Genomic DNA, 10787 nt, shown 5'->3' on the forward strand with positions numbered 1-10787 from the left:
ATATTAATACATAAATATATGCTATAGTATAATATTATCGTAATGTAATATAATATTATTATAACATAGTACTATAACATTGTATACTATAGAAAAATAATTTAATATAATTTAAAATTATTTAACATAACATATCAATATATTATAATATAATATAATATAATATTATATTTATAGTATAATACAATAATAAAGATATACAATCTTATAATTATAAGCATAAATTAATTTTCCATAATATAATATAATATTAAATTATTTAACATAACATATTAGTGTATTATGATATAATATAATATAATATTATATTTATCGTATAATATAATAATAAAGGTATAAAATATTTTAATTATTAGCGTAAATTAATTTTCACTCTTCTGATGACCATTTATGTCTCTAACAAATTTTCTAGGTAGGTGATAAAATTGGTTAAATAATTACTAATATTTATTCTTATTTATTTATTTATTTTATATTATCTAATTTTTTTTCAGTTCCTTGTCTTCTTTTCTTTTATTTTTCTTTTCTTCCTTTTCTTTTCCTTCTCTTCTTTCTTCTTCTTCCTTCCTGAAGCTTCTCCCCTCTCCTTTCTTCCTCCCTTGCCTCGCTTCTCCCGCACGGTCATGGAAGGGGCGATCAAGCTCCCGGCGGCGCGATGACGGGAGGATGGGTAGCGAAGCCGGAGGCAGAAGCTTCGGGGGAGAGGGAGAGGCGATCAGGAGAGGGAGAAGAGGCGGAGGGTGTCGGAGGTGGCGGCGGGGGAGAGGGAGCAGTAGAGGAGGATGGAGAAGAGGAAGAGGGCATCGAGGGCGGCGGCGGGGGAGAGGGAGCGGCAGAGGAGGAAGGCGTCGAGGGTGGTGGCGGGGAGAAGGGGCGGCGTCGGGAGAGATAGAGCGGCAGAGGAGGAAGGATAAGAGGGGGAGGGCGTTGTGGGCAACGGCTGGGGAGAGGGAAAGGAGGGGGATGGGTGGGAGAGGAAGAGGAGGGGGATGGGTGGAAGAGGAAGAGGTGGTGGGATGCGGCATTTTGGGATAAAAAAGAGTTTTTAAATGGAAGTATTTTGATCAAAAAATAGTTTACGGACAAAGCTGAAAACAGCTTTTTAAGAGAAGCTCCATTTCTGAAAAAGCTAAAACAGCTTTTCAAAATTTTTACCAAATATTTTTTTTTCATCCAAAAGTAAGTACTTTTTAGCCTTCCAAAAATTCTCCAAATAAGGCCTTAGCAACTGGCGTACTAGGACCAGTTCAGATAAAGCTTAAATAGAACATTAATGAAACTCCTCCTTTTATTGAATTTTCTCATTGGCTCGTCGGTCCTCTGACCTCTTGTCCGGAGCGAGCCTCAAGCCTGATCCGAAGGCCGACGAGGCCGAGACAGCTCCGCTGCTGACCTGCCTCCCCTCCTTCCCTTCAGCCTGGTGGAGATCATCTCGCTGCCTTCCCTCATTGAACGCTAGTGCCTCCCAGGTTTGTCTTCGGTCCCGTGTCATCCCCATTTTACGATCAAAATGCTTGTAGCGTCCCAAAGACGCTCGACGAAATGCTTGAACCGAAAACTTAGAGATGCGTTGGTCTAGATAATATGTTTAGGCTTAAAAGAATGTATGAGTGGACGATGATTTACGGTTTGTGAAACTGGGAACTTAGAACTTGATACTTAACTACCTTAGCCGGCTGGGAATTATGTAGTTTGGTCACAGTATTATGAATTATATCTTAATTAAATAGCACGATACATGCTTACTTTTGCACTCGTTTTAGTTGAGATGAAAACAGACACTTAAACGACCCACAACCACGGCCTACCTCTTTTGCAATAATTTTGTGTTCCAACCACGTCCAGTGTCATGATAATAGCATTGGAATCATGCATATTCTTAGAAGGTCTGTTTTAGACAGAATCAAAGTTATTCATCAGTCGACTCATTTGAGGATCGTGAACATTCTAATAATTATAGTCTATTAGGTGGGACCAATTTAGCTTAGAGATGGAAGAACCACACCAACCAATTGGAACCACATACTGTCGCAGAAGCCGGGGGTTGTCAAGGGAATCCAGCCCCAGGTTTCAAGGCTGCCTCAAGATTACCTGGTTTTCGATTGGGAGTATAGACCATGGATTGCAATTGTGCTTGAATCATGAGCATTCTAATAATTAGGTTCCAGTAGGTGGACCAATTTAGCTTAGAGATGAAATTAAGGATCACACCATCCAATTGCAGCCAAATCCTTTCACAGAATCCGGGGGCTGTGAAGGGAATGCAAGCCTTGGTTTCAAGATGACCCAATATTACCATGTTTCCGGTGGGGAGTACAGACCATAGGTTGCAAGTGTACTTGAGTTATATTAGCAGCTTAATGATTCAGCTATCTAGACTTGGGCAATTTAGTCTATAGGTACTATACTACGAACCAGCCCAAGTGATACCTAGCAAACTTGCTTGTGTGAGGACTTGGTATTGGGAACCCGAGCGTGTGAGATGAAACTTTGGATTAGTTTACTTACATCCAGCAGCTAGGCACTACGAAATTTTTGACAAGGATGAGTTCCAGAAGAGACTTAACCACCTTAAGATCTATCATTGCCATAATGACGTCCCAATCGATGCCTATATATATGCTCAAATTCTTGTTAAATATTCTCCTGAAAAAATTGTTGTTATATAGGAGGAGATTGAGAAGATCCTCATGATATGGGAGAGATTTCAAACAAAATACTCCTTGGTTTCATTACATTCGATTCCTCAGCGAGTCATTTGATTTTGTAACAGTAGGTGTTTGGCTGTACAAGGAAATTTTCTTAACATTCTAGAACCATGAAATTACAATTGTTTACTGTATACAGAGTATTTTGAATTCATAATTTTTTCTTTATCATCAGACATTACTTTGAAGTCTTTCCTTTTACCTGCTTAAAAAAGATCTTGATTTTTAAAAATCAAACAAATTGAACGAAATTAAAATATAAATCATGAGGTTATACTATCTCCAATCCACTTCGGTATTCAGTAACTACGTACAAAGCTGCATCCGAGCCAAACACAACTTGTCCCAAGATTTTTGAAATACCATCTCGTCTCTTATCCTAATGGGAGAGAGAGAGAGAGAGAGTCGAAGGACTACATAACTGCGCCTTGATTAAACTACTGATGGGTTATTGGACGAGGGAATCTCCTTGTACTCTTCTTCCTCCATGGTGTTGTACTCTTCTTCCTCCATGGTGTCGCATATGCTCCTCCCTCTGGTCTCCGGCAAGCAAGCAGCAAACAGCCCGCAACAGCCTATCACCAGCCCAAACACTCCGAACGATAAGAAACTATTCCTCCTTCCTTCTACCACCAAGATGGGAGCAAAAACTCCACCGAGCACAAGAGCCTGCCTCACCAGTGAGATTGCCGAGTTCCTGACACACGTCGGAAATAACTCAATGCTATAAATCAGAGCTACATTCAACGCAGTGCAGGCGCTGAAGAAGGACACAACCTCCACTGCCAACTTTAACCCCTCAATCTTCAGGAAGACACACAAAATGCTACACACCCCACTCAAGGTTGTTAGTATGAGCGACGAGCTCCTCCTGTTGAAGTTCTCGATGCAAAAGAAGGTGATCAACGATGAGGGCAGTTCGGCTAATGCATTATATGTGACACTCAAGTAGATATTGGATGTCAAATTCCCTACATTCAGCGGCATCCCATAGTAGACCATCCCGAGGCCAAAGGCTACCGTCGTGATCGCCATTAACCTTCGAAAAGCCCATCTCTTCTCCCAAAGGATTTTCATGGCGGTGAAGATGCCCACGTTTCCGACATCTTCCGAGGTTACTAGAGTCGAGAAGCTAGAAGTGATCACATTACCATTCGACACCGCGATGCTCTTCAATATATGGATGGCCTCTTCTCTTCGCCCTCGTACTAGGAGCCATCTTGGAGATTCTTGGACTAGAAAATAAAGCAAAATGGAGTAGCAGAAAGAAGGAATCGAGGTCCACAGGTAGAGAGTCCTCCAGGATGATCCTCGATTAATGTAGGCTATAGCCGGCAAAGATAGGAAGCCAAGCCCAAAACAGACGAATCCGATGATGCTGACACCATCTCGCCATTTTTTGTTGACGATCTCCGTCGATAACACGAGGGCGCAGGTGGCGACGGTGGCTCGTCCAAACCCGCAAATAAATCTCAAGGCTGAGTAGACCCATACGTTCGGCGAAATGACGGTCAGAGCTCCGGCGAGCGACATGGTGAGGCATGAGAAGAAGAGCATTTTCTTACGGCCGAGCAGCGAGTCGGCGAGTGTTGCAAGCAAGAGCCCTCCAACGAGGCAGCCAATGAAGTAGGCCGATGCCGGCAAGCCGGCGAGGGCCGAGCGAGAGCACTCGAGGTCCCACTCGGATACTATCGAGGTGTGCGTGGGGAGGTCCCATGCCCATGAGCCCTTGGGGAGACTGCAAGGGTTGCCCGTCGATGAGCACGATGGGTCATCGGCGCGGATGCAGTGCCAACTGGGCTCAGCGTCCGTGAAGACATTGATGAAGGTCTGCTGGGCGTCGAAAACCCATGCAAGGGAAGCGAATAATGCTTGGAAGAGCTGGTACGAGCTGGTGCCGCCGACGTAGTGCTCGACGGCGTCGTCGAATGACGGTGAAGCTGCCTTCTTTACTTTTGGATGCTGGGTTTCTGACGGGCCGTAAGAAAGGAGAAGTGGTGTGGAGTCGTCCATTGCTTTTGTTCAGGTTATTGTGGGAGTGAGAGGGGGGAGAAGGGTCGAGGCGTCTTTAAAAAGAGGAGCAGCTTGATGTTATGTGGGGGGCCGAAGTTCCATTATTTTAGGCTGTTTGGTGAGGGACGTATCATGAACCAGAGCTGCGTCCTCTGAATGTAGTCAAATGAGTGAATTGGATTAGAATCTTCTTATCAGGAGTCGTAATATATTTATCACACAACGGCTGCCCATAGACAATGAATAAGGGCAAGTGGGCAAGCATCTGTTCTTGCGTTTAAGGTAAGTTTTTTCTTTTGTTAATTCTGAATTGATTTCGATTTTAAATGAAAATATAAATTAGATCATATTGTATCTCTGCTATTCTTTTTTTTTTTTCGAAAAAGAAACAATGCTGCTGTCTTTCCAAACCAGTGCACGCGAACATTGGAAAGATTTACTTGAGGCATAGGAGCCTCGGTATGGATTGCGATGAGCAGACAAGTGGGTGGCATTGGATGTCTTTTTGTGGCTGGATGGCTGTGAAGAGGTGATGCGTCGCATGTGAACGGCTGTGGTCGCTATAGATGGTAGAGACAAAAACCAAGCTGTTATTTTTTTTTTAAAAAAAATATATAAAAATCTCTTCGAGTATGGACCATTTACATTTAGGTTTCAAAAATTTAGAAAGATTCAATCAGCCATCAACATTTAAAATTCATTACAATATGGTCTAACCATCTATCTCAATTACAAAATGTTATCGGATAAGGATCGTGTCATAATTAAACTTTTGCAAACTTTTAAAATTGCCCTTCCTATCGACTCAGCAAAGAACTTTTATTTTGGCAGGAATTGAAAGAAAGATAAAAGAGGGTCATGCGGATAGAATGCTTTGAGATTCATGCAAACGGATGAATAATAAATGATAGAGCGATTCAAGATTTGATAGGCAAATGGATGATAAAGAAATGGGCGTTTTAGATTTTTGCAGACAGACGAATGATGGAGGAGTGCTTTATTTTTTATTTCTTATTTTTTTCTTTCTTCTTTCTTTTCTTTATTTTTTGTCTTTTTTTTATTATTTCTCATTTAGTTCATTTCTTTCTTCCCTCTTTATTCTTCTTGGACACGTTTCAGTATCCCCTTCAGTTCCAGTCTCGTCTTGTGGACGGCCTGGATACCTCCATCCGTCGGAAATTGAAATCTTTATTGCATCCACCTACTTTAAAGCCAATTAAAATTCTTGATGTGCAAGAATTTCTTTAGCTAAACCTGGGTGATGATGGTCAATGTCAATCCTACAGCCAGAATAGAAAACATATACAAATTACTATCTAATACGCATGCACCAAACTGCACGTTATAATACGGGTTATCTTTGCATCTTATTGTACTCTAGTACCTAATATAATACGGGTTGTCAAACAAAATATACGTTAAAGAAGCGACCGGATGCCCCCCGCCAGGACATGCTCGGTGAAAACGTTATCTGGTTTAACTGGCACTGAGGTGATGCTGGGGTGACGTACTTATATGTGGGGTGACCCACGGATCGGAAAGGGTATGAGTAAAGATTTCTACCCGCATCGAACATTTCGTGGTAGAAGAAAAGATAAAAAAAAACTTAGCTTTACTAGTGTGAGAACCCGTGCGGGCGTGTGTTTAGTCTCACATCGGTTATTCGCTTGGTAAATCTTGGGTACTTATACAGAATTAAGGAACCCAAATAATACCTTCCGGCTAGCCATTTTGGGTGAGGACCTAGGTTGTGTGAGGATTCGCGCGGGCGTGTGTTTAGTCCCACATCGGTTATTCGCTGGGTAGATCTTGAGTACTTATACAGGATCAAGGAACTCAAACAATACCTTCCGGCTAGCCATTTTGGATGAGGTCTTGGGTTGTTACAAATGATATCAGAGCGGACCCGGCCTATAACTTATGTGAACTAGGGGACACTGCAGCACATATCCATTGAGATTGACCACGGACCGATCGTGGTGTTTGTGATTAGATTTGAATGGATTTGAACCCTTAGCCTGACGAGGACGTCAGGGCTTGAACGGGGGGAGTATGTTAAGACTCGTGCGGGCGTGTGTTTAGTTCTACATCGGTTATTCGCTGGGTAGATCTTGGATACTTATACAGGATCAAAGAACCCAAACAATACCTTCTGGCTAGCTATTTTGCGTGAGGTCTTGGGTTGTTACATATGTGAGGACCCGTGCGAGCGTGTGTTTAGTCCCACATCGGTTATTCGCTGGATAGATCTTGGGTACTTATACATGATCAAGGAACCTAAATAATACCTTACGGCTAGCCATTATAGGTGAGGTCCTGGGTTGTTACAAATGGTATCAGAGCGTACCCGGCCCATAACCTATGTGGACTAGGGGACACTGTAGCACGGATCCATTGGGCTGACCACGGGCCAATCATGGTGTTTGTGATTAGATTTGAATAGATATGAACCTTTAGCCTGACGAGGACGTCAGGGCTTGAACGGGGGGAGTATGTGAGAACCCGTACGGGCATGTGTTTAGTCCCACATCGGTTATTCGCTGGGTAGATCTTGGGTACTTATACATGATCAAGGAACCCAAATAATACCTTATGACTAGCCATTTTGGGTGAGGTCCTGGGTTATTACAAACAGAATCTAATCTATTTTTTTTAGGGATCTAACTCTATACCCTACCTTACACTTGCACCTTCTCTCCATTGGGATTGGATCAAGGATTGGTTGAGCCCAATATTTCCTAGTTTGTAACAATACAGGACCTCATCCAAAAAGTCTAGCCAGAAGTTATTTTTTTAGATTTCTTAGTCCAAAGCTAGCCGAAAGTTATTTTTTTGAATTTTTTAATATTTTATAAGTATCTAAATTTTTTTTGGCAAATAATCGATATACAGCTAAGCACATGACAGTATGTTTTCATAATCAAATCCTGTCCTCATCAAGTAGATGTGGCAGCATGGGCCTTGCTAGGCTGGCGTTTGACTCCGTGGTCTCACTCGTTGCAAATTACGTGCGGCTTAATAATCGATTTTTTTATGTAAGAACCAAGATTGCGTTGATAGAATAGTTAGAGAATGTATAACTTAGAATGTTTCTTTTTTTTCTTGAAAAATATATATATCATAACTGTTTGATTGTATATCTTATAATGTTTCTTTTTTTATAAAAAAGAAAGAGTTCTTTTATTTATTTATTTTTTTAAAGAAAGAGTTCTTTTGTCTTTCCAATCCAGTGCACACGAAAAGATATTTGCTGTGACACAGGGGTCCGCATGATGACTAAATATGATACGAGTGCCACTGAGGTGGTAGCTCAGGAACTGGGCCTTTACCAAATATGATACGAGTGCCACTAAGGTGGTAGCTCAGTGAAACTGGGCCTTTACTTCCACCAGCGCGGTACCAGTTCGAAACGCGTGGACATCGATTAAATGCGGAACCGAATGCCCCTCGCTCGGATACGTGGGGTGGGAAGGTTTATTGGTCCGCTAGTAGCCTTGGTGGTGCCGGATGTGACGTACTCACGCGGAGATTCGGATCGGAGCCCAGAGGGGTAACTGAGCTGGACCATGGATGGAGAGGGCACGAGTAAAAACGGCCGGCGTGCCCAACACACGATCCGATTTGCTAGCATCGAATATTCTCCTGTCGGGATGGGGTCTGCCACATGGGAGTGGGCTTGTCCCATCCTCTTTCCTTCCCTTTTTTGCCTAAGAAAAAAAAAAAAAAGGAAAAAAAGAAAAAAAGACAAATGATACGAGTGGGTAGGGTGGTTCTATATACACCCCCCCTATTGCTCACGACACCCCCCAAAAATTAAAAAAAAATTAAATACTCTCTACACCCCCCCATTTGCTAAGGACACCCCTAAAAAATTAAAAATTCCTAAATTACCCCCCACCCTTCCCACCCCCTCACCTAAATTGCTCTCTACACCCCCAAACCCCCCCCCCCACCCCGCTCTTCCCCTCCAAAACACCTCGCCAACGCCCAAAACCCTCCCGTTCCCCCTTCTCCCTCTCGTCGCCGGCATTCTCCCGATCTCCGACCACCTCGCCGGCTTCTCCCGGAACCACCTCGCCGGCTTCTTCCGAAATTTTTTTTTGCACGGTTCGTGCTCCGTTCGGCACTGGATCGCCGAACAAAAGGCTTCTGTTCGGCTGAACAGTGCCGGACAGAAGCCTTCTGTTCGGCACTGTGCAGCCGAACAGATCTGTTCGGTTGAGGGTTGCCGAACAGAAGGCTTCTGTTCGGCACTGTTCAGCCGAACAGAAGCCTTTTGTTCGGCGATCCAGTGCCGAACGGAGCACGAACCGTGAAAAAAAAAAATTTCGGGAGAAGCCGGCGAGGTGGTTCCGGGAGAAGCCGGCAAGGTGGTCGGAGATCGGGAGAATGCCGGCGACGAGAGGGAGAAGGGGGAACGGGGGAGGAGGGGTTTAAGGGGGGTTTGAGGGGTGTTTTTTTTTTTCTTTTCAAAACGAAACGGAGGAGGAGGAGGGGGGTGTATGAGAAAATTTCAAGGGCAATATGGTAATTACACTAAAGGTTAGTTTGGGTATTTTCTTTTTGGTTTTTGGGGGTGTCCTGAGCAATAGGGGGGGTGTATATAGAACTACCCGAGTGGGTAGCTGTGGATGCTACTTGTGGCACGCTGGCTGGGAAGCGGTGATCGTACAAACTTATTATTAGGAAGCCAGCTCCAAATAATACATTTATTATCCGCTCAAATCAATAGGATATCTGGAGCAGTACAACTTCAAAAATATTATTTGCAGCATTCACAATGCGACAATATTTCATAAGTAATAATGCATTTACCCTCAGGGTATCCTTTATGCTTGCAACTTTTATCGCAGGGCTCGGTTACGCAGAAGTCCGGAAGATAATCTTTATTTATAACGCAGTCAGCATTCACCTTGTACAACCCCTCTTCCAGCATAAAAAAAAAAAAAAAAGCAACCAAACAACAATATTAAAATTTGTAGGGAAAATATTAAATTATCATAGTTTTACAAGCTAATCATCCACTAATACTCAGAATACTTGATTCCTTGCCTAAAATAAGAGTTCCTATTTTTTATGCCGGAAAAAAATTGCCGACAACAGTAGTTGATCAAATTTGCTATAGGCTTTCAGCTGACTATGAATGCAACAAACTCCAGTACTAGCATAAAACATGACAAACAATAAAATGAAAAGCTATAATTTCTCCCCAAGCCCTCTAATCTTATATATATGCACGCATATGAAAGTTTGCAAATATCGTACCAGAGACCAACACGAGCAGCAGCATGAAAGAAAAAATTGCTTTCTTCTTTCCGTCCATAGTGGTGTATGTATTGTAATCATCTGTAAGAACATTAAAATGGATATATATATAGATGTGGACCTTGTTAATATTAGGCAACTAATAATTTTTGTAACGTTCTTTATGAGAACAATTAGTTTTCTATATTTTTTATGATAATTAACTTTCCATTAACGGATGATTTTGCTATTTTCTCGCACTTGCCTTCCATATTTTGTGGTGGAAAATCTCATGCAAGGATTTGTCGTTATGGGAAAAGAAGGAAGGCTGTTGAATTTTGACAGTCATGGCCTCTTCAGGCTGGGTCAATTCGTCTCAGCTAGGATGGGTCAATCGGGCCGAGTCTCGTAAAAAAATTGGGGCAAGCATATGATGGAAATATAGATCACCTCAAAAGAACTCAAATAAATTATAAGTAATTTAATTTTATTGAAACAACTAGTTCCGATGCGTACCTCTTCGACGTCGTTTTCTTTTAATCCACAATAAAATAAATAGTACCTGTAGTCAGTCTGAGGCGTGTAATCACTATCTTTGAAAGAGATTCGCCTTCTTATATGTACCGGATTCCGGCGATCCCTTTCCAAGATACAATAGACCGTCGATTTTGTAGACATGCACAGTGCTACAAAATCTCTAGCCACTCAGTCAGCTTGTTTGTCCTATTGAACCTACATCTTGGGATCTCCAGTCAGATAGGTTGGGTTGCCGCCGATGGTGACTCAAAAATAAGCCTTAAACCCATCCCCTCAAATCATATT

General features: G+C 42.4%; 1 protein-coding gene and 1 long non-coding RNA gene across 2 annotated transcripts; one reads left to right on the top strand and one right to left on the bottom strand.

Annotated features, from left to right (window-relative positions):
- The first annotated feature begins 1253 nt into the window (after positions 1-1253).
- LOC113461076 lies at positions 1254-6126 on the top strand. Its single transcript, XR_003383086.2, has 3 exons — positions 1254-1469; positions 5136-5290; positions 5553-6126. It is a non-coding gene; the product is annotated as an uncharacterized LOC113461076 (long non-coding RNA).
- On the bottom strand, positions 2960-5071 carry LOC103724170 (organic cation/carnitine transporter 2-like). The gene has a single exon (XM_008815342.4). It carries the CDS (start codon positions 4719-4721, stop codon positions 3141-3143), a length of 1581 nt encoding a protein of 526 aa, XP_008813564.2. The 5' UTR covers positions 4722-5071; the 3' UTR covers positions 2960-3140.
- Positions 6127-10787: the final 4661 nt, after the last annotated feature.

This window comes from Phoenix dactylifera, chromosome 16 (genome assembly GCF_009389715.1).
Source record: "Phoenix dactylifera cultivar Barhee BC4 chromosome 16, palm_55x_up_171113_PBpolish2nd_filt_p, whole genome shotgun sequence".
Classification (NCBI taxonomy): Eukaryota; Viridiplantae; Streptophyta; class Magnoliopsida; order Arecales; family Arecaceae; genus Phoenix; species Phoenix dactylifera.

What these genes read in the sequence shown, in the direction of transcription:
- LOC103724170 (XM_008815342.4), bottom strand. Translation starts at nt 4,721, where the DNA reads ATGGACGACTCCACACCACTTCTCCTTTCTTACGGCCCGTCAGAAACC.